The 25347-nt window shown below is 34.4% G+C and overlaps 1 protein-coding gene across 2 annotated transcripts in view; it reads right to left on the bottom strand.

The window, feature by feature from the left end:
- Window positions 1-21553, bottom strand: part of FAP (fibroblast activation protein alpha) — a 37430-nt gene extending 15877 nt beyond the window's left edge. For both annotated transcript variants that reach the window (XR_014618551.1, XM_084288957.1), the window contains exons 1-16: window positions 21505-21553; window positions 21143-21227; window positions 15937-16032; window positions 13936-14030; window positions 13718-13792; window positions 13471-13523; window positions 12231-12303; window positions 10472-10592; window positions 8825-8979; window positions 7934-8037; window positions 7439-7574; window positions 3501-3545; window positions 1808-1912; window positions 1652-1722; window positions 951-1004; window positions 465-589 (exon numbers count right to left, since the gene is read on the bottom strand). Coding sequence is in view for 1 of the 2 variants with exons in the window: in XM_084288957.1 (XP_084145083.1) it covers window positions 465-589; window positions 951-1004; window positions 1652-1722; window positions 1808-1912; window positions 3501-3545; window positions 7439-7574; window positions 7934-8037; window positions 8825-8979; window positions 10472-10592; window positions 12231-12303; window positions 13471-13523; window positions 13718-13792; window positions 13936-14030; window positions 15937-16032; window positions 21143-21227; window positions 21505-21510 (1399 nt within the window). In the remaining variant the exon portion in view is untranslated. The remainder of the gene's footprint in view (window positions 1-464; window positions 590-950; window positions 1005-1651; window positions 1723-1807; window positions 1913-3500; window positions 3546-7438; window positions 7575-7933; window positions 8038-8824; window positions 8980-10471; window positions 10593-12230; window positions 12304-13470; window positions 13524-13717; window positions 13793-13935; window positions 14031-15936; window positions 16033-21142; window positions 21228-21504) is intronic.
- Window positions 21554-25347: the final 3794 nt, after the last annotated feature.

Below are 25347 nucleotides of genomic sequence, written 5' to 3'. Positions count from 1 at the left end.
CAACATTTTGAGGCTGACATAAGTTTTAATTGTTTCCATTTGAGAATTCATCGTAGTGAATTCTCATAGCTAACTTTGATCATGTTCTATGGAAATCAGCATCTCTCACAAAATCCTGCTCTTGCTGCTGCAAGAATGACTTTGTTGAGTCAGCTTAATATTTGTTTTGTGTCATGAAGGACTTTCAAAATTTTGTTTTTAACTCTAAAAAGCATTTTTTTGGGGGGGAGGGTGGTAAAAAAAAAAAAAAAAGTGTGAAAATATTTATATTCTTGAAGCATTTTTCCAAGATTTTAGGACATGAAAAAGTATGTAGAAATCTCTTCTGATTACAGTGAAATTTATATGATTCATCTAGCCATCATTTGTGGTAATTTATTATGTATGCTGTGATAATATTATCTATGCTTCTGATATGTCCAACAGAACAACTGGTTATTTGTTTGTTTACATGCTATACATACCATAACAGATCAACGCATAATACTTAGAACGTTCACTGAACCTTGCTGTATAATATTGGCATCTCTCTTTCCTTAAATTACAAGTAATACACAGTTTTCTGATAGGTTTACTTCCAATACTGAGTCTAGGGGAAAAATAAAATAAAGCAATTATTTATTTTGCTACAACTGACATCAGATGAGTCTGCTTCATGTTCTGGAACACAGGCATTCTACTTTCAAAACAGTTCCTTTTAAAAATAGATGTTTTCCCTTTTTAGCATATTTTTCCTAACAGTTTATTAACCCTTTAGATAGTTCTTGTCCTCAATTCCCAGATATAATGTGAAGTAAAGTTTTAGTTAGAATAGCTCATGAAATTACACTTAATGGAATTAAATAAATTATTTGGAAATTAAATTATTTGGAAATTAATTATTTTGTTGACAAATCCACACCCATTGCCTATTAACCTATTATCATTAAGATAACGTTGATAGCACTTACTTGTAAATATTTCTTCTTCCTGGATAGCCTTCAAATTCATTACTTGAGTAGAAACTGTAAATTAATTCGTATACAATTTGTAAATAATCCATAAACTGATGAACTATGAACCAGCATCAAGACAAAAAGATATCTTGGAAGTTAACTTATGCTTTTTGAGATTTCTGCATAAGATGGGAGAATGAGTTAAGCTTACATGCCTTTCATCTTAATAAATCTTTGCTCAGACTCTCATTAGATGACAAATACACCATATAAATAAGAGTTCCATCTTAATTCGCAAGAGCTAATCACTCAATCTCTCTTCCAATTATATATCTCTATATATAGTAACCTGAATGAGAAACCACAGCTCATATTCAACAAAATAAAAATAATTTCTAGTTGTATGTGGGATAACCACATACTTAAATTTACATATCCCTAGAAAAGACCATCTAAGACTGATGATGACCGTCTAAGACCGATGACAATAACCAAAAAAAACGAGGGCAATTATGAAGAATCTCCCACAAGTAAAAGAAGTTTGCAAAATTGAGCATACAAATTTGTTGTGGATGCATTCAGTTACGAGATACATTGTAACTAGCTAGTTATAACTTAATGAGTTGACAAATGGCTGCTGTGTGTCAAATGATTAAGTATTAATCTTACATGTACTGACAATACTCACAACCTATACTCTTCTGTGTGATACTTACATTGCATCATTTGTTACTCTGAAAATGTATATTGCTTCCCATTCTCCACTAGTAATTTGGATTGCATTCTCCTGCAAAACAAGATATATAAATTACTGAATATAGCAGAATTATTTCAAAAATTCACAGTAAACTAGACCACTTTGCTTGACTTACCACAGAGCCATTGATGTAATGAATATGCTTATAACCATTTTTGTCACTAAAAATTTTGTAGTATGAACTGCTGTCTGATGTAAAATATGGTGTAGATACAAAGAACTGGAACAAAGAAACATGGTAGGTGAGACAAAAGAAAGTCCAAACTGTTTAGCAGGTTATAGTCTACATATTAAACTAAGACTCTCTTTCAATGGTTACATTCAATTTACACTATATCATGTCAGATTTCTTAAATTGATAATATAGATACCTGAAATACCACACAAATACAAGCTCTTTACTTATAACTGGAATATTTTGCATATTCTGTATGATATGTACTTATTTAAAAATATGTAGAGGTTATTTTAAAAATAATGTTTCTGAATGAAGCTAATGTTCATGAACAGTGCCAATCTGAAAGTCCTGTGGACCACTGAGTTTGGCTGATTCACTCAACAGAAATAGCACTAAGCAAAATGGATATCTGATCTTTACCCTACTAATGGGTAAGAACTGATTATCCCAGGTAAGACCATTCAACTTTAGCTTTCTTTCAAACCATCACCTCTTTACTAGGATTGTCATCCAGCTACTGCAACTGTAAGTTTTATTTTCAAAATATGAACACAGAATAATGACCTGCAAGCACTTCAAACACCAATATTCCCAATTAGATGTGACTTTTGAATAATATTAACCCAAGATCAAATAGAACTTGTGACCACAAGCTAAATTGTTCTGGACCCTTCTTCTAATATTTCTAATCTTTAAATCCCATACAGGCTAAACAGGAATTTATTAGTTCTAATAAAAACCCTTCATCACAACCTCAAGAGCAGAGATGAAAAACAGAAAGGGACCAAGGCACTAATTCTACCGAATGCGTAATCTTTACTTCAAATAGAAACACACCTCTTAAAGGATAGTGTACTGAAAATTGAAGGTCTCATTTAAGTCTACTGCAGTATAATCAAACACAGCATGAGGTTCCCCATACTGAATTCTAGTAACTTCGCCTGCCTGAGGAGTAACATAAGCATATGCACACATATTAATTGCTAGAATATATGAATGTGAATACTGATCTCATGCTCTTACAATTTCCTTGCAGCTTGGTTTTTACTGCAAGCTCCCAAAGAAAGGTGTCATGGCTCTTCTAGGATAAAGGATATTGGGTAGAGAAAATTTCTTTTGCTTAAGGCTAACTGCAAAGAAGCATCAACTACACTTGTAAGAGGGGTGTTTTACCTTGAAAGTTCTTCTCTAGCTGAAGATGAACAGCACATGGCACTAAAGCTGTGTTCTGAATGAACAGTTTCTATTCTTAAAATGCTATGGTATGACTAATCTTATCTCTTGCCCAAGCAAATCAGAGGTTTTTTACATTATTGCTTTGTCCCCACCCAAATATTTCTAAGAATTACTTTGCATTATGAATCACTCTCTGTTCTTGGCTTCCCTCCCTTCAGTATAGTGTCTGATCAGTTGCAAAGGAAGGTAGAAAACAAAGGTTTTTATACTCAGAAAGCTGGTAGCCAGCTACTATGCCTAACAGCATAAAAAGTCTCAGCTGTACAGTGCAACAGGTTTGAGGCAGTAGCATTGTGTGACTTTGAATAGCGTTTGATGCTTCAAAACACCACTGTGAAGATGCAGAAAGCTGTAAGTTTTCATTAAATCAGTAGAGAACAAAACCAAAACCTACTCCGCCTGCCCATCCTGTTTGACTCTCTTCTATGTGCTGTTGATTCTGAAAAACAAAATCAAATGTACAGTCTTTAAGAAGATTGGGTTAATGAAGAATTAAAAATCTTCAAACAGAAAGTCTGCAACCTCCTGTAAAAGAGAACTCTAGAATACTTGCTATGATGATTCAGGCACTTGAAGACTGTCTGAAGTAAACAATATTACTGCATTAATATCATTATGTTAGTTAAAATATTAGTATTTTAAAAAATATATTTAGCTCTATCATCAGAGCTAAATAGGATATAAAGTGATTGTTTTAACCTTATGAAACAGTTTCACTGAAGCAAGAAATAATATTTGATCTCATGAATTTTTGATGGAAAACAACCAAAATAACTTCAGCCATAATAATAATCATAATCTGGGTAAGATTTTCAGTTGGTTTGACATATTCATTTCAAAGTAGTGATGTTGATTTATAACAGTGGATAATATGACTATTAGGTTTTAAAGTCTACTTTTAAATGTAAACCTTAAAAACCTTACAAGTACAAGCTAAATACATTGGTATATAACCTTTAAAATTCACACCTAGACAACTGCAATGCTAAAAAGCTTGTTGATTACCATTTCCTTTGGCCAGTTGAGAATTCTGGTGATCAATGAGAAAACATTTTGCTTCTCACCCTCTGAAAACAGGTCACTCTTTTGGACCAAATTATGATTTCTTTTATTTTAATACCTATATTGATCCAAGATACATTTTTTTATCTAATAAGTAATTCTGGATTTGCACCAAGATAATAGGCATCAGAATTCGGTGCAACCTCACAACAGCATTCTGGTTTTATCTGTCTGAAGTTCTATACTGTATTGTAACAGCAGAGACTTACAGTCACATCAACAGTTTTACTAAGTCAGGCAAAATAGATATTTATATTTCAACGTACTTAATACCCACATGATGAAAAATAAATTGAACTAAGTATAGTACAAATACATTTGGGCCTGTCCATTTTTGTTGTGTTTCTTAAGGGGCATTTAAAGGCCCGATTTTCAACATTGTAAAAAATCTTACAAAAAGGTATTTAGAAGAATTAAGGATTGACAAAAATAACATAGGTACCAAAAATCAAGCAGATTATCATATCCTGAGACTATGAATATAAATTAAGTAGGTACTAACTCCTTGAAACATTCTTAGAACTGATTTTTAGAGTTATACTGAGCATAAATGGATCAGTGTCTCCTCCCTAGAGATGCTTTTATATTTTTATTTATTTTTTTACTTACAGATTTTCTAATGCATTTTCAATGTTTTCCTATGGCTTTTTCACTGAAGAGACCATGTTAAATGGGGGAAGTGATTTAATATTTATCAGTTCTCCCTTCTATAAAATTTCTTTTGTTAGCTTGCAAGCTTCTCTTTATACTTTTTTATTTAATAAAATATTTCTTCACAGTTTAAAATAAGTTTGGAAAATCTGCTTTCTAAATAATATGTTTTGTATTCATTATTCTCAATGTAGTTTAATTAACATTCAGAATCTCACTTTTTCCTTTCAACTCAGTCCATGCAAAGTGATTTGAGTGCAAGATGCAGATATTGCCCCTTAGAATACCATTCAGTACTTCACAAGTGCTCCACTGAGCTATTAACTTAGCAGTTGGATTTTATTTCTTATCAATGTAAGAAAAATGGGAAATATTGTTTTATATCTGCATCACAGATTTATTTACCCTTCTTTAAATTAAGGCTCAGATCCCGATGACATAGTACATTAAGAATATATTTAACTTCTCTCACATGAGTAGTCCTATGACCTCTATGGGATTTTTCTGTTATTAAAGCATTTGTAGAATTTAGAGATTTTGCATATTTATAGTAAATTCCAGTTACATGCCTAGCTTATAGTCATAGGAATAGTTCCAATGAAGTCACACTGGCTCCTGTGGTTTATTCACGTAAGCAAGACTTGAACATTTGACTTGAAATGAATATTTTTGATGAATCAACACTTCAGGAACATCTTGTAGATTATATTTTGTTATTATTTTCAAGTACATAAATCCTAGCACATTTATTGTACATTACAGTCTCAATTTAACTGAAATCAACGAGAGAACTATTTTTGCTGAAGGAAACGCACAGAGATATACTTTCTAACGGCAAATAGAGCTAATGCAGCACTCCCATCTGTTCACACTCCTTCAATTGGCCATTTGTGCAAACTTTAATGTGATAAAAGCATTGTATCACTGTATAAATATAGAATTATAGAAACGTCAGTAGTGACTCCATAAATAAGGTTTCATGGAGAAATGCAATCAAACAAGGATCATGAACACAGTCCTGCAAGATGTTAATTGTTCTGGTCTGGTTCCAGCAAAGCAATTAAGCACATGCTTAATTTTAAACACATAGATAGACCTTCTGAATAAATAAAACTGTTTACTTGCTTAAAGTTATGTTTGCGTTAAAGTACTTTGGTGGATTGTGGTAGAATCCCAGATCCCTTGTTTTTTTTAATGTACATTAGAACATTGAGTTATTTACATGCGGTGAGTTATTCTCACGAGGTGAGATTCAGTGTCAATGTACTTGTAAATACAAGGAATGACTTAGGGAACACGTAAAATGCTGCAGTAAATATATATTTTATCCTTATAAACTGAGGCTATTTCTCTGTGGAAAATTACTTCATTAGTAACGTTTTTGAAAGAACATGACTTTACCTTCCTTTAAAATTTGTAACAATTACCGTATCACAGAGGAATAAGTATTTTCAGCCTGGAAAGACTGTGTTAATGAACTCTGAATTTACAACCTATCATTTATACAAAAGACTGTTATAAGTATTGCTTTTTATTTCCCATTAGTTCAAGGTTTTGGCCTAACACTAGTTCTTATAGGTGCTCTGTACCATAACCTCTAAAAACCAGATATGCAAACAGCATCAATGCTAAGAGACAATAAAGGAGATCTCTGTACTAGTTACTGAAATTCAGTGATACACCTTCCTTCCTTCAGGATCCATAGGATATATATTGGTCAGCATGTACAGTCTTCAAGCTTTAGAAGGTCTTTCTAAGAACGTTTTTTTTTTTTTTTTTTTTTTTTTCCAGAAAAGCCTCTGTGCGTTACACCTATAACTATCTATGTATGGGGATAGATAGCTAGGCCATATGAACTCATGCCTCTCCTCAACAGAGCAAGGTTTTCCCTCCAAACTGTCTTATTAATAGTATGAGGTGTTTAAATAAAATGTGGAGTTACTGTTGCATTTAGTTGGAAGTTTTCTTTTTAGATCTGAAAAAAGGTATTCCTGAAAACTTGTCTGCTTTCTCCAGCTGTATGACTTAATAAAACAGGACAATGTCTCCTTCTTACAAACCTGCCTTACTTTTAATCTACATGCTATTTCAACTAATTTAGCATTAATCATAAAGGACACAATTCAGTTAGACTTAGCATGAAATTTCTACCTGCTATAATACAATAATAAAACAAAACAAAACAAAACAAAAAAAAAACAATGAGTATCCTAAATGGTTCCACTTTTGAAAATGAAGAAGCAAGAAGGAACTAAACAGTTTTGAAACCTGGTCAATACCATTCTTGTTATTTTTCTTGCTTTGATTGTCACTTAACCTCACAAAAAATATATTTTGGTGATATTTTTTGCTGATGCAGTTAATTTTTTTCTCACTTCTCAGCCAGCATTTAAAATATTGAAAGATGTATCACTATTAGTTAAAAGAGTGTGATCAAACACTGGAAAAGACAACTATGGCAGCGCCATAATTCTTTTCTTAAAAAAATGAGGGAAATATTACATACTTCTGTGAGTAAGCCAGAGCAACCTGTGTATGATGAGTAGGTGTTAAAACAGGATAATACAATGGAGATTAGCAAATGTTAATTCCAGCAATGTATATTTCCAACTTTATTACCTCTGGACAGTCCCAAGTATTTGAATGTTCTTTGAAGTCACAAATAGCTAAGACTGAAAAATTCTGGATTCTCTTTAGCCATTGCACACAGACTCGACTATCTGTTACCCAAGTAAGCCAAGTAAAATAATGATCACTAAAAAATAAAAGAAAGAGGAAAAGAGTGGTCATTAAAGAACAAAAATATAGAAGCATTGCTACAGACTGTAACCCCCATTTTGATCTGTGGAATACAAAAACAAAACTTCTATTCTCTTAGAGATGTGTTTTGTCCTTTGTAACAATACATATACGGGCATACAAAATACAACATTTCTAGTTAGCTTCTGACCAATCTCCAATTAAGAGACTGATAGGGTACTACATTGTTAGAAAACAATTCAGAGGGTACTACATTGTTAGAAAATAATTCAGAGTTTTAAGCATTTAAAATAAAAATTAAAAAACAAAACCTAATTAAAAAAAAATTTGAAGACTTATTTGAGGGCACACTACCTTGATGCAATTGCTGCAGGAACTGGGACCTCTTTAGGACCAAATGCTTCAGTGTTAGTAGTGTCTACAATAAACACTTTAACAGTAGGATTTTTAGCACCAGCCTTGAAAGAGAATGCATCACATTATTCAAATCAGGCTTTGAAAAAATCAGATCTAGGAAAATTACAACAATTTTTGTAGGGATAAGTTACAAAATATTTATTCATTTGAGTACAACAGTACAAATATGACTTTATAAGATCTCAGAGTAGACTCTACATGTAGGACGTTATTTAACTTTGCATCATTTTATAAATAAAGAAAAAACCCTTTTGAACAGCCAAATTCAGTGCATTTCTATACCGAAAACATACTGCTTAATGGGAACCAGTGCTGTATTTGTAGTGTGTATCTCTGCAATACAGTACAAAACCCAAACCTTCTTGCTGTAGGTGTGGCACCTGGAAACAGGTAGTTTTTAATATCTTCAGACCCCTTGAGATCAAAATGTACGATGAAGTATGTAAATAGACTGAAGCTGTCATAGCCTTTATTTTGCAAAATAAGCAACATCTCATAATTGAGGTACTGCAATGTAAAATAACAACTATGTAGTTAACACATCACAAAAAGTAAACTGAATTAGAAAAAGTACGGCTTGGCCATACAAACATGTACTTTTGCACATGCTTTTTACTTACATGAGGAATTCTGTTTATTTTACTACATTATTGAGCATGGGCATACCTTTTCAGAGCTTGTCCCAAGTTTTTTTTGTTGTTGTTGTTGTTTTTTCCATTAATCTAGGCCACAATGGATTTAACTATTTAAATACAAATACTTTTAAAGCATAGTTAATGTTACAGTTATCACATCTCAGGAAATATGTCAAAAGAATAAGAAACATACCTTTGGGTACGGGATAATTATTTTTCTGGGATACTGGTCCTCACCAAAATATGAATATTCAATAACTGGTATGTCGGAATCATTAAATTGTACGTATGCTAAATACCTTCCACTCGGAGACCACCACATTGCATATTTTGTTGCTAGCATTTCCTCTGAGGGAAAAAAAATCACTCTTGATTGCTTATCAGTGTAATGTATCTTCTGATCTATTACATCATTTTACTCTTGTCAACCTAGACATATAGAAAGACTTCTACTAAACAAATAACAAGATCCAATCCTGCATCAAGATTTTGCAATGTATTTCAAAGAAAGGCGTAGAGAACTCCCAATAAGTTCACACAAATCCCATTTGACTCGGTTGGGTTTTACATTTTTTTTTTTCTTTTTTTGGATGTACTGACGTGCCAAATAATGAGCCAACATTAAATCTTCAATTAAAGCTTAATGCCCAGTCACCACGTATGCAGCAGAACGATGCCTAATTTGTAAAGTTCTGATATAGTTTCAGTAACTAAAGACCAGGATTTCGGTCATACAGTATGAATGCAAATTGCAGTCACTGGCAGAAAATGTATTTCTAGTTTGTATAGCTACGTGTACTCTTAAAGATGATAATAGTTTACTTTAAAATAAAGCCATGGCACACACTTCCAAGTGCTCTCATTTTGGTAAATCCCACAGGTATTTATTTACTATTATAATAAATTGAATCCTTTGGAAAATCCATCTCACCACTTCTTCAGCTTTTGTTTTGGGAATAGCTCTCCGTACCTATTGTCACTGGGATAATCTCATCTGCAAACACATTCATCTACAAAGTTCCATTGTGTATAAATTTCCACATCTCTCTCTTTCTCTGTAACTCCCTAGATTCTTCTCCCTTCCAAGCCAAGATCTAATCCTGTCTCTCTGCCAGTGCCTCACACTCCTCTATGGCTCTAAACAATGACTGACTCAGCCTCACTAATTCTCCTTTTTTTTAATAGCATTAAGCAAATCATGTTCCTTCTGTTCTACAAACCTCTTCACAGCTTGCTTGTACCCCAGTTCTCCCCTCTCACTGTTTACAGGCAGGTTAACTCCGTAATCAATTCATTATGCCAATTTCCATCGCTTACTACATATACTTTCAGTATCATTATTCAACATTTTATCTCATGCTGCCTCCAACCTTTGGAAGACCTTTCTTAGGAGCACATGAGCAGTGCTTATACGTGCAGTGGGGACATGGATAAAAACAAGAAAACATGTCATAGATAGGGACTAATTATATGAAATAAATATGTGAAATGTATGAAATATGTTATATGTGAAAGAAAAAAAATCTTCTAATTTGCATTTGTAAACTTCAGTTTCTGAATGCTCCTTGGCTGCTTTGTAAAAGGAGGTAGTGATTTGTATACACCTACTTAAAACAGTTTCAATATATGTGATTCCCTTCTCATCTTCCCTTTCCCCAAAATAAGAAGTCATTGCCAGTTCCTAGCAATCCTAACATGCCAGAAAACAGAGTAAAGTAAGTAATCCTTAGGGCTCTAGAAACAGTGCATCATCACAGATGGTGTAGAATGGATCTAGAAAATTGAATAATTCAGACAAAACACTCAACATGTTAGTTGTTGCTCTTTGAGATGTACTTACCTTCATAGACCCAATCTGGAATCCCATTAAATATTTCATTCTCTTTTCCATCACCAGTTAATTTAATTGGTGCCTCTCTTGGACTTTGTTTCAAATATATATTATTCTGATAAACGTATGCCTAAAGACAAGAATATATTTCTTATGAGTTCATGCACCAACAACAGGAGTTGTTGTCTGAGTCAAAGATTTTGCAGTCAACACTACTAATTATACCAACAAGAAGACTTAATCAGTGAATACAAAATAATAAATATTTATTTTAGTAACTCTACATTAAAAGCCTTTGCAAATTGCACAAGAGTAAGTACTTCTGTAAATAAATTTTACATTACAGAAAAAATTCTATGTTCAAATATGCCAGAATAAATCCTGAACAAATCCCTTGATCTTAATAAACTTCAGAGAATTCTGTGGCTAGCTTTGGTATGGAAAAGCATGAAAATAAAATCTCTGAAACTCATTCAGATTGCTGTGTCTACCCTCAGGTAGACAAAGTATCCTTGTGACTTTTCCTTCTGGTGCCACCAAATTAGAAGAAAAAAAACAAATACAAAAAGACTCAGAAGAAAACAATCAAACTTTTCTAAATCTGTCAAAAGGCCTGTGTGATGTAAGATGAGAAAAAGATGAATCTGTTTGGGCTGGTTCGGGCTTTTTTTTTTTTTTTTTTTTAGTCACTAAAAGAGAGTTCTTGCAAGAAGTGCTTGCAGCCCTTGCATATCTCTACATTTAAACCAAATGAAGGGATTTGTGGTTAAGAAACTGAATCAGAAACATGACTTTCTTAGAAAATTATTTGTCTTGAAGCTATAAACACTAGTTAGCAACAAAAGTGTAACACTTTAACTATTTGATTATTTAAATGAATAATAAAACTCCTAAAACTCTTGAGAAACAATATAAGGGGAATTGCATAAAAACATTACAGACTATAAGTACTTTATCAGGAAAATATTATCACTGTGTTTTGTTTTCAGAATTCTCGACAAAGGAAATAGCAATATTTCATTTGATAGAGAGACATAATACTCCTTCCTTACCCCTCCCCCCCCCCCCCCAAAAATATGTATATATATTTTCCTAATACATTTTCCATTCATATTTTGTGTATTTTCTTGGTAGTTTTCTGAAATTAATATGATGTTTAAATGTAATTTCATGCACAAATATTTAGACAATACTGGGCAACTAGTTCTGAAACCACCAACTTGGGCTGATACTTTGGAACCAAGAATAACTAACATATTCAAACTTGTAACTATATTCTTTAGGTAATTTAAAATTATTTTAAAATACTATCAAGTAGTTATTCAAAAAATATGGGAACATTTTTTGTAATACTTAGAATCTGATAGATGTTTCCTAGAATAAAAATTTGAGAAGAGATTTAAATATGGGATCTTTAAATCTCCATATTAAACTAATAATATTGTATGGTGTCAAAGGAAAGCACATCATTTTTCAGGCATTGAAACTGAATTTAATCCGATATTATGTTGGTCAATGCTTGATAAGAGACTAACTAGCCAACTAAAACTAGCCAACGTTGTAGTTGAGGAACGTGTATTCTTTTATTGAAACACAGACAAGTTAATATTTAGCAAGTTAAAACCATCTTTATCGTTCTTGTTCAACCAAGGTTGGTACACATGGGCTTCTCAAAAATATGGCTTAACAAAGCAATAACCAAAGGCAAATAAAAGTCTTCTAGTCCCATAAAGCAAAATGATTCTAGAGCTTTGTTATCTTTACTGACCAATTTGTGTCCAACGGGTGACCAGGATATATACTGAATTTTATGTGGAAGCTGGTTTTCTGTTACAAAACCACTAAAAAAAGGAAAAAAGTTGAAATGGCTTTTTTGCTCACAGTGCAAATGGATCGTTATACTGTACATTCATGTAAAATTCATGAAGAGCTATATTTTCTAACAGTTTTTTGTTTAATGAGCAATGCAAAATTAAAGCAGGCAGTCAGACATGCAGCAATGTGATTGTGTGCACTAGTGCTGGCAAGGGGTAACAACTCGACCCTTTGAAAATATATGCAACAGCCAAAGAAGGCAGCCTTATCTCCTCCTAAATACCATGTAGACATCTACAGGCATTTTCTCTACTTGCAATCTTCATTATAGTCTCAGCAAGTCATTGGGAAATGTGAACTCAGCGGTCACATGATAGTTCCCAGGATATAACATGCTGAAGCAAGAGTAACAGCAGCAGTTAGAACATTTGTTAAGGATCACAGAGCCACATGCAGTACCTCTGTACTTACAGTAGCTAGTAGTAATCCTGTCACCTTGAGCAAAAAGTTTCCCAAGAATGTAGCAGCTCAGTGCAGTCCCTGTTGCTCAAAGCTAAGAAGCATTTGGTCATGCTACAACTTCTGGCATAAAAAGGTGACTGGGGAGGCAGATGGCCTCCTTCAGACTTCGGTAGAAAGCAGAAGAGGAGTGGTTTGCGGAAGATCTTGGGAAAAAGACCAAATGCCATGGGAGGAGCTGTAAGTTTTTGGGGAACCCAAGACGGACTGTTACAAGATCACTGAAGAAAATGTGAGATTTTAGGAAAGCTGAGCATTAAATTAACCAGAATAAGGACGAATTAGAAAACAGAAGGGCAAGGAGACATCTGGTGTGAGACTGAAGTGGACTAAAGCAGCCAAGACAGGGTGGGAGAAATTTATGCAAAGAAGAAAAAAAAGATGAGAATCTCGAGCAGTCAAAGTTTTAGGGCATAGAATATAAACCAATGCAGATACCTGGATGAATAGATGAAAGGACTGTAAGATTTTCTCCGAGGCCATTTATTTCAAAGAATTTCTTGATTTTGCAGAAGTAATAGGTAACAATCATTAAGCAAACAAGTAACAAATTCAAGTAAAAGCTAAGCAGTGAGTAGGCACATTGATAGAATAGAGTTTTTCAGTAAAATGCTTCCAAACACATCACTACGGAGTATTTGCCATAGTTCTCTGTAAGAAATATCAGGCCTTACCCATAAATGAGATCATAAATGTGGTATGATGCTGTATAAGAATATCTCCACAGCTGCAAGAAAAAAAATAGTATTATTAAACTGGAAAAGGACAATCTAATTAAAAATCATCAGCTGTCTGTTCACAGCCTTCCACTTTATTCAAGAAAAAAAAAAGAAAAAACAAATATTTATGCTTAGTAACCACAATCAACAAAATACCGAATGAAACCAAACATTTCATTAAGCAATATATTAAAATAATTACCTTTGAATAATTGCTCTCCAGAGCCATGAAGTATTTGTCTGATGACAACACATAATTTGAAGCATTAACTTGTTTCTGAAAGATTAAGATGTAGATTAGATTCTAGTAAAAACTTTAAATAAGGAATTGATGAGTCAGTTTTTAATCTACTCACTTCTAAAGAGATACTTGAAAAAAATGCATTGTGCTGTCTTTTTATTCATTGAAAAGGTACATACCATTGTGCTATTAGTCATGATAGTAGTTAGGTAGTTCAGTTCAACGTTGTAAAGAATAATATCATCTTCTGCAGACTGATGAAGATATTCATTATCTTTAAAAACAAGATAAACAAGATAACTTGCATAGAAGATATTGTAGAACATTTCGGTTTATGAAAGTATTCACTGTTTTTGTCATTAATAGATTTTGTCATTAATAGATTTTGAGCAAGTATCTTTTGGCATCTACATTAAAAATGTTTTTCTTCTATTGATGCCAAGGTACAGAATTATACAACTGTCTCCAGGGTTTCTGATTATGTTCTCAAGATCTTACACTGCACACAGAATCATCTAGTTAACTTCATTATTCAATGACATTTTATTCTTAGTAATATCAGATCAAGAATATCAGGGACAGACACATTAGAAGACTAGTATCACCATGTAAAAACTATAAAGAAAGCATTTAAGATCCTTGCTTATAATTTCATCAGCACATTCTCATTTGTACAGAGCTGTACCATGTAAGTGACACTACATAAATGACTCTGCCCCTACTCACACAGATCCTACACAGTGAAGGTGAGTGGCCTCCAATGAGAATTGAATTTAACCTTACCTATGCTCGAGACATGAGCCATAGTTTGGCAGAGTGTGACGATCAGAATTTTAGTTTCACATCGTTGTTTTCATTACTTTAAACAGAAATAAGAAATTACGTATTTGGTGTAGCTAAAGAGACAGAGTCTTTAACAATTTAAAAGAAGCCTGAAACATTGTGTAAGGTTTTAATTTGGAGGAAAATTAGATCACCCTCAGATATTTAGAGAACGCTTATGTGATTTGAGTAAAAGCATTTGAGGTGATCTCAGGCCCCCTTAGGAAGAGCTATTCAATTTCAACTCCCTGCTTCAGTAGGAAAGTAGGCATATGGAACGCTGTAGGCATGACTATCTATGGAATCTATGGCATGACTTTTGTGTGAGTTTTGTGAATGTTGAGAGGAAAGATAAGTTTAAGTGACGAGGATATAAAGAGGGAAGGAGAATATCAGGTTTAGGTGATATGCTGCCTACATACTTCTGAATTCAGACAGAATTCTAACAAATGGTGACCTAATTTTTAAATCATGTAAGTGATGGCTACATACTTCAAATTGCTAACTGTGAAACTTGAACTGCTGCTAGCAATGTCCTGAAGAGCTTTAGTTCAGTTCTAAAATTGTGGGTTTAAACTAACGTGATAAGATTCTATGTGAATGGGCATTTTGTTTCTTGTCTCTACTCAGAGAATAACTGCTTGAGGCAGTGCAGAGATATGAGCAGGAGTGCTGCATGTACTAGAATGTAACCCATTCTAGCTCAAACTTTCTGGTGCTGCTGCAATTCAGTGATAACAAGAGTCGTATTTCAGCTATGCGCTGACACATATATCAGCAGCAATTAACTTCATGTCTACCTCTACCTTAAGGAACTTGCTTAGAAAGTCATCTTTAATTTCCATGCATTGCCTTGGAACTTGGAATTTCAGCAATGTCTGCATTTCCATAAATAAGAAACAAGAACAGCTGGGCTCACTGCAGAGTTAGGTACTACTGAAAACAAGAACAGGGCCTGTAAGACAGGCTACCTCAATTATTACCAATGGTAAGAGAAAGTATGCTGTGACAAACACAAAAAAAGAGAAATGCCTTGAACATGACTGACACATTGACATATTTATTTCACATGCTGCAGTAAGTATGATAGTAAAAGAAATAAATCACCAAAAGCCTCTGTAAAATGATAGTTTAGGCTTGACTTAAACGTTTGTGTTGAAACATCAGATACTGGGAATTTCTAGAATGACTGACAGAAGAGTAAGCTTGACTTTAAGTTTTGACTAGCAAATTGTTTAATTTTATATTTAGCATTCATTCACAGTCTGGAAGAAAAATACATTTCTTCGTCTGTATAAATCAGCCAGGAAATACATATTAGAAAGGCTTATGTATCTTTGAGAAAAGGTTTTACTTACCTGACACCCAATAAGGAAAAAATGTCTTATATTGAAAGTTTCCATTTAAATAATCATCCAATGTAAGAGCTCTAGGATCATCATCTGTGTTGACAACTGAAAAGGAGACAAAAAGTTTTTGTTAACACAATGCTGTGAAGTGAAATAATAAAAAAAAAAATTACTTGTAAAGTATTTCCTCTTTTCTATAATTTAAGCACCAGAGAATATTGAGGATAGCATAATCCTGGAACCATGCAGGCAGCAGGCACAGCAGAAAGGAAAATTCTCTGTTTTTGTTCTGATAAGGTTCTTCAGCCTCTGAAGGAGTCACCTTTAGGGACACAAAATTAGCAACTGGATGAATTATTTTCACCCAGAAATTTATTCATTGAGATACATTTACTTTTAGATCCTGGAAAAACAAGAAAAGCTACTTATGTACATAGGACAATTTTTTTTTTTTTTTTAAGCATAGGTTTTGTGAACTTGTGTGTACCTGTGAACAGAAACAATTATTTGTCTGAATAGAGACCTACAAATATTCAGCAAAGAGTCAAACTGTATGTACGTACAAATCCCTACTGCCAAATATCATAAAAGCCTCATGAACCAGTGTTAGAAGATGGACATAAGACTTTCAAAATGATCATCATCCACATATATTTCTTAGGAGTCACATGAAAGAAAAAGACAAATGTGCGCAGGTTAAAATAATGTTGAAATGTAATGAATGACTGTGCCCAAACTTCCACTTTTTATTTAGTGCTTTAAAAGAAAATTGGCAATAAATCTGGAGAGAAGACAGGTGCTCTGGTATTTGATCTCTAACCGGATCAGATAGACATTAAAAAATATACAACCTTGTGGCTGGTTTTGTCGCTTTTCTTTTACCACATTTCTTCCAAAAACTAAAGCACCTTAAATTAGGGAAGGGGTCCAGAACAAAAAGTAAGGACAATCAGCCCAGATGAGAAGAGGTAATGCTGAAATTTTCTAAGTACACAGACATGAAAAAAAAATCATTGTAGAAGTGTAATTAAAAGTAAATAATAATGATAATAGAAATTCCACAGACTTCACAAGAGAAAGATTACTCAAAACATTTAATCTTCAAAAGACACAGGTACATTTCTGAGAAAGGCCAATTTAAAAAATTTGGCATCTTTCAAGTCTAGGCATTCTGGATTTGATACTTTTCTCTTTTAAAGTCAAGGTGAATTTTGCTATGGTCACCAGAGGTAGAGGGGATGACCTCACACATGGTCTAGTAGATCTCTGCCACTCAGAAGACAGCCAGAAACTCAACATGACTCATTGCCCTCAGGTTTCATATCATGCTCCATCACTTCCCCATTACAGCCTCTCTCAGCTAAGATCACACTCACTTCCTGGGAAACATTTCTTCATATTCTCTCCATTACTTTAAAATGATAATTCATGTTTTCTCCAGCTACATGACTATTATTTACTGTAGAATACACATGTCAGGTTGACCACTGACACTAGGCTTGTCTGCACTAATGCAGAAGAAAGCTGTCGTGAGAAATAAAATGGAATGTCAATCCATGGGCAAAAACCTATCAGTATAAACTCTGAGCTATTGCTATATGTAGAGAAAATATTCCAAAAAGTTCAATATAAAGAATTTCTCTTGTTAATCCCATGATTGTACATTACGGATCCTTGATTAATGACAAGCACAGAATATGGCAAACTTAAAAAAAATACATAGAAAAAAATAATTCCAAAGAAGAATCCAAAGCCACTATATTTATATTGAACAATGAATACTTATCACCAACTTCCAGTTTAAATTCTCTAACTGAACGTCTATTAACTATTAGAAATCCATGGTTAAGATCTATTTCCACAGTTGTGTGTAAAGAAGCCTTAGATTTACTCCTGTTGGTACCTTAATGTGGTAAAATTTCTCTGTTCCTTCTCTCAGGTTAAGAGGAGCTTTTACTAAAAAGAAAAGCAGTATGACAAATGTATCATCTGTCCTCTAATTTTCACAGCTTTAATTTAAACCTTTACTCTGTTCACCATCTCACCCTTACATACTTAATATTCTGTGATAATTTATTATGACTGCTAATGATTTTCAAAATGTGTCCACTTCTATCTGAATTTCTACCCATGGACTGAAAAAACCTGAACACAACTTTCACTTGATTGCTTTTGGTTTTGAATGCTTGTTTCTAGGCAACTGAAGACATATAGCAATGCTTTAATTAAGAGCAGCAGCTTTAATTGTTTGCTGTAATTGTTGCTTCTTTTTTCTGTAACTAAAGACTAGTTCAATAATAGTGTTTGAAACCTCAGAATAGACCCTAACAAGAAAAGTACTTTACATGTCTGCATCACTATATGGACAGTGATTTGGATGCTTGTTGGTAGGCTTTGTAAGCTATTTTGCTGAATTTAATTTCTTTGTGAAATAACAAAGATGAAACCATATGCCGAAATACAAAAAAGAAGCACATATCAGAGCCAACCACAGAAATGAAAGGTTACCAGGTTTTAACTTTGCTTTCTTCCCTTTACTGCCCCACCATCTTGATTTTAATGGTTTGTGGTCCATTTGCATTCATTTACAGGGTGCCATTCTGTATTTCTCTTGTACATTTCAAAAAATCAGAAAACACAGAATAATTCTGTGCACTGAATAAATTAATTTGCTTCACAGTGTAACTTGCTTTTCATATTCCATGATTGTAATTATTCATGCATTTCAGTGTATTCCATGTACATGTATAAAATTGGTGTTAAAAGCCTGCAAGCATCTATTGTCACTGACTTTATGCAGATACCTTCTCCTTTAGTGTTCAGTTTTTTCTTGTGAGAGAGTTTAACAAAACACAGAAAACAGAACTTCTAATCAGTAAGTAATCACTTGACAAAAGAAAAACTGGTAGTGTTCTGGGACAGCAACCTTGCAGATGGTGTTGTATTCACTATAGTATCACAGAGCCAAGGTCTCGGTCTGTGTCACGTCAAGCATGCAATGGGAACAGAAATATTGATCAGTCAGGATTCTGGCTATTCATTAAAAATAGCAGAACAAAAGATGCCTGTGGTTCTGTTACTGCTTTTGAGGTACAAACAGGTATTTTCTTTTCTGTTAATGCTGCTGATGAACACAATTAGTTACACCAGTGTACAAGTGAAAATAACCTGAAATGTTTAGAGTCAGGTTATCATAGCTGGGTTATAAGGGTAAGTCGCAAAACACATTCCTAACTCAGTGAAATGTAAAAAAACCTGTCATCAATTTCTCAGTCATCTGCAGTTCATGATATTGCCATTGCTCACGGTACTCTTCTCAGACCCACAGAAATTGCGTAATAACCACTGCTAAGTATTTCTCCCCTGTTTCTCTCTGAAAAGAAGAAAATTATTTTCCAGTACAACTTTTAAAAGGTTTTCAGATTTTGATATGCTTCCATGTTTAAAGCAAAACCAGATATCATATCTTGAGAGGTTTGAAGAACATGAAATTACTAGAAACTTAGCAGACAAAAACACAACCAAATTATATCTTCCATTTCCTTCAGGATTAGAGATGACATTTTTCTTTGCTGGCGTCTTCAGCAGAGATTTAGCCTGTGTCTATATAATTCTCATATGCAATTAATCTTTCCAGATCACCACATCCTTTCAGTAAAGCAGTAGTCAAGGTGGAATGTACAAATAACATTCCATCTCTGTAGCTACTTCCTGTCTGTCTTTGACTTGCAAGATTTATAATCACAAAATTAATTTATATTTCTTCCTTTTGCAGCTGATCAGTAGATTATACAAAAAGGTTTAGGCATAAAATAGATAACTACAGCATTTGCAGTTCCATCTGAGAATACAAAGCTATAATCAGATATGTTCGACAAAATTATGTGTTCCATAATTGTCTGAAATGCGCTTTCTAAGAGCATTCTGTAAAGTAAGGTAAATTCTATTTCATCCTACTGGATCTAAATGTGATATTTGATATGATTAATTACCAAGTTGCCGTTCCAAGAAACTATAGATTAAAATAATTCTTTGTAAAGGCTGAAGAAGCTCAGACCAGTGAGCTGGTACGTGATAACTTCAGAAGGAAAAAATACATTCATTTCCTTTTACAGTACCTTCCATGATCTTTAGCAACTTCTTCAGGCTGCCAGCCTGATCCTCATTCTCCCCTCTCTTTGTCTCCTTGCTGCTCTTTTTTATTTAGGTTTCATTAAGATATTATATCCTTTTTAAACATGCAGATTTGGTATGAGTAAGTTTGGCTTGATACCACACCTTTATCTAATAATGAAAGCTCAGATTTGACCATGCTTCAGCTAAAAAATCTGGCACCCCATCATAGGACAGTAAATGTCACCACAATTCAGAGGTGGTTTCTCTTCACAACACTACCTCCTGCTGATATAATTTATCCTCACATGATGCATAACAGAATGCTTCACAAACCTCCATTCTTTCTCTCAACACAAATATTACACTAAGATTAATCACAGGAAAAAAAAATTCCTTTAAATACTACAACTGGAATTCTACTACTACTTGTTGGCATAAATGACCATTAGGTCAGTGCCACTCAGGCTCTAAATATCAAACCGCACTCAGTTGAAGCTTTACCAGATCACTCAGCAGATCACACTGCATCAGCAGTTACACACAACTGGCATAATACTAGAGCAAACTCTGCACTCCTATTTTATCCAACATTGGCTTTAATTTTCAAATGCAATCTTAAATATGTTCACAAACAATTCACCATATCCTACCAACAGAGAAATATTTAACTTGTAATTGGGTGGAGAAATTTTATAATTATTATGATATCATTGAAAACCAAGTACATGTTCATCAAGCTAAAGAAAACTATTAACAGAGAGTCTTACAACAGTGAGTCTTATAACCCCTATCAAATAAAATAATATGAGGAGATCTGAGAACTACTTTTGTAGTCCTGTCTAAGAACATTATATGACATGCACAATAAAGTTAACTCAGGTACTTTTCACTTCAAAGGGTTCATTGTTTCAGCATCTGCTGGCATTTGATCATACCTTCAGGATATTTCAGCTGTCAGTATGTTTCTTTATAGCAGTAAAGCCATAACAGTACTGACACAACAATCCTAAAGATGATTTAACAAACTTTCATGAACTTTAGAAGCTACTGTAGCTGTAGATGTTGTGTTTTCTACTACAGTAGATTACAAATGCCTTACCTTTTGATGGAAGCAGTATAATACACATAAGTAATAAGGAAAGCAAAAGGCATATAACCACGCCAAATATTACTTTTAGCCGGGTCTGCAGGACAGAAACAAAGAATAATTACATTTCTAATATTGCCTGAAGTACACTTTAATGGCTAATAATGTAATTAAATCCTCCCATTCTCGTTAACTGCTGAAATCCATCCAAATAACAAACAAAAAATGTCCCTGCAGTACGTTTGAAAAGACTTCCCTTTCCTTTTTCTTTAAAGTAAATACTTTCACATCAGAGCCTGGCCTCGTACAATAACCGATAGTTTAAAACAACAGACGTAAATGTTACCGAAAGCTGAATTGAGCTGCATACAGACCTTCATTTTCCTGCTGTATTCTAAAAGAATGCAAATTCTCTTTTCTGGGTGTTGGTCAGTGGATCTAGGAGAGGAGTTTGAGAAGGCAGTGTCTGTTTTCACAGTTGGAGGCCAAACCTCTGGCAGACTTTTTTTTTTTTTTTTTCCTACATACTTTTGTAAACTGTGCCAAATTTCAAAGGGTTTCCATAAAATTAGAAACAGGCTTTCGGGGAAGTTCTTGAACCAGAAATGGACAGCGGGTGACTATAGGGGTGGTGATTATATACTTCCCATCGATGTAAGCTGTAACCAACATCTGCTTACACTAACTTATGGGTTTTATGACTCAACAGTTACTTGATATGTACTGTTTTTCTCTGAAAAGTATCTACAGTATATTTTGGCAAGCTTCACATTCTCGGGACATATTTATGACCTTATTTCTACTTTCTACTGAGAAATTAAAAGAAAATTCAAGCACATTGTTATTGTTTATCTATAATTCTTGTATGTTTACTTTCTGAAATAATAAATGATGGCATAAAAATGCAAAACAAGAAGCAAAACCACAAGTTGTTTGTCTTCCACATGTAAAGAGAACTACTTTTTTTCCTCTGAAAACAGTAAACTTCTGTGGGCTAAGTAACAGAGGTTGGGCCAGTAACTATCTACTGGTCCTGTGCACATTCTGAAATAGCACTTCAACCACCAATTGTACGTATTTTATTTAGCTCACTGAAATGAGGTCAACTGAAAACAGAGAAAACTTCTCTTGAGACCGCAGCGTCAAGTTACATAAGAGAATCCTCAGCAGAGAGAAGAAACCTTCGAAAAGAGAAGTATGTCGTGTTCACTAGCCTGTCTTTGCACAAATATTCTTACTAACCCCTCTCAGAGCTGCTCTGGAAGACGGGGAACACGCATGGAGCCAGGACGCGGCTCTTTCCCTTAACACAGACCGCGCCATCGGCGCTTCTGTGAGGGGAAAACCGCGCGGCGCCTCCCCACAGCGGCCCGCGAGAGGAGGGGGGGGGGGGGGGGGGGGGGGGGCATAACGGCCGGGCGGGGGCGTGGAGAATAACGGATGGAGCGGAGGAGGGAAGGCACGGCCCGGCCCGGCCCGGCCCGGCACGCTGCCTCCTAGCGGCCCAGGCTCAACTGAGGCAACGCGACGTGGTCTGCGGGGCTGCTGCCGCTGCCCTTCGTCTTGGTGGGCAGACTTTTGAAAAGAAATTCAATTTATTCGTGCGGAACAACCAGTGATGTGAAACATGCGTTATTTTTACAGAAGCTTGTGTTCTCTCAGTTCCCTTCTCTATCAGTTCTTGATACAATAGCAAAGAACAAGTTATACACGAGAACATTTCTGAAAAAGATGCATCATGTTGACATAAGCCATGAAGGAAAAAGGGCTGAGAAGAACAAAAGACATTGTTTCTGATACACTGAATATAAAGGGCTGAACTGAGCTCAACCACAATAGTGTTTCCTAACAAGATAAAACCACAGCGACTCACAAATTCCAAAACAGAAATGGATTGCAATAAAAGATACTTTTCTCCATGTAACTCATGATCATTATTCATATTTCCAAACTGTTATTTCCTAGCATTCTGTGGTTAATGCCGTATGTATTTGCAATAACGCAGTTCGCAGTGTTACTGCATTCCTTTTCTTTCCTACCAGCACTGGTAATTTCTAACAACCAGAATATCACAAAATGGCAAATGCAAGTTTTGATCAGGCTAGTTTTCATTTCCAAACATGCAGCTTCCTCTGAGGAATGAACATTTAGAGAATGCCTCAAAGGAAATGATTCAAACTCACATGATCCAAATGACTTTGGTAAGTGACTTTATGCTGCATAGTACTTACTTCTGTAATTTGGAAGTCTAGAGACACATGCTTCGGTAAGATTCACAAACACTGCAGCATTAGAAACAAAACAATATTCACCTGGCAGAGAATGAACCTTACAAGCTCCATACACCTACTGCTCCTGACATCCTTCCCTGGACTGTTTATACCAGTACTACAAAGAAGCAAATACCAATTCTTTCAATAGCTAAAGCTCTTCCTAACTTCTGAAAAATCAAAACCACATAAGGCAAGATAGAAGTAAAAGTGGAAAAAAAGATACAATAAGGAATCCGTTGGAGAAATGGGGGAAGAAGCAAATTATGGAACAGAAAACATTCAGTTTGTACAGCAACTATCCAGCCAGTTATGCAACTACTCTAAGTTACTAAAATATTTACATTTTCCAGATGAGGAAATGTCAATTTACCTATGTAGGTCGTGCATGACATCAGACCCAAAGTAGACAGAATGATGAAAAGACAACTGAAGTTGAAGCAGTTAAGTATCCATACACGCAGCTAGACAAATCCCCAGTGACTAATAGTTTTTCTTCTTTTCACATTTATGAACAAATAAAAGATGTAAGTAGAAAATGCAATCAGGATTTGTCACAGTCCCTGGAGGACTTTGAGTCCATAAAGGCAATAAATGAAGAAGCAGCTAGCAGATAAAACATGGCAATTTAGCTTGTTTTTTATAACTTCACACTTCCTGGATGAGCAATATAGGCACGTTTTACAACCCCATTCAGAGACAATAACTTGAAGTGGAAATCCTTATCCTACAAGCCAGCAAGATTCATTTGAGGTTCATTACCCATTATGCTGAAGTGAGATTGTGTAAACACCCTTTAAGCTTTGGTGACAATGTAGCTGAGTGACACTAGGAACGGGGAATGTAACAGCAGCACACAAGTGGACTACAAGAAGCCCAGGCACGTTTTTGATACGGCCCTGTTGAACTCAGCTATAAAAGAAAAAAGAAATGCTGTTGCTTAAGCTCTTGCTGCTTCAACAAAGAAAAGTACCAAAATCTCAGTGTTCACAAGATCTCCTCAGCATGAAAAATTATTGATAGAGGACCCAGCAGCATATATCTAATGATATATCTTATCAGGGTTTCACACTTCTTCAAAGTATTGAATAAATGACTTCAGATATTTGAAAGTGCTATGTATGCCTTATGTTACATTTACTTTCTAAACATCTCAGAAAACTTTTCTGATTTAAAAGTATCATTCAAAGAACCATAGCAACTCATTAATACAGATATCCAATGATCTGGATGATATTTATTTGCCAAGAGAAATCATTCTGATCATTAATTCTTATTGATTCTTAGTATACTTTGTAGCATCTTATTTGTTGGATACAGACCACATTAACAAAATACATCTTAAATCATAATGTGTGTGATTTCCAACATTTTTAAACAGTAAGATTCTCAGATCAATGTGTAAAAAATGTAAAATGTGGCCTGCAGTTAGTGCTCAATTAAATTTAAATTTTGTGACCGAAGTCACAAAAAGCTTCAGTATTAAACATAATAGTACAGTACAAGAAAGAGAATAACTTGGTTCTAAGAACAATATATGAGAGAAATGGTTTCATTAAAAAAAAATAAAATATCTAACACTAAACAAAGAAATTGGAGATTTCATATTTGTTCTGCATTGCACCGTATTTAAAGGTAGGAATAACATTTTATTTAGATATAAACAATAAAATACACATATGCTATGAACTGTTTACACTTCCTACCTCCCACTGGACTTTCCCATTTGTTATATCATTCAAAGATACCCATGGAATCACTGTGTCTTGAAAGACCTTTGCGTGTATAATCTCTGAACTCTCACTACACCTACTACACCTGACACCATTTTTTTAAACAGTCCTAAGGTAGTAGTTTATTAATATAAATCACTGTAGTGGAATAATTTCAACCTATAAACTAGCTACAATTTCTGTAGCTTAAGCATATTGTAATCAACAAAAGTTC

The sequence above is a fragment of the Netta rufina genome (assembly GCF_964035555.1).
Source record: "Netta rufina genome assembly, chromosome: 6".
In the NCBI taxonomy this organism is placed as follows: Eukaryota; Metazoa; Chordata; class Aves; order Anseriformes; family Anatidae; genus Netta; species Netta rufina.
Note: the sequence above shows the minus strand (reverse complement) of the source record. Positions and strands in the feature narration are given on the sequence as shown.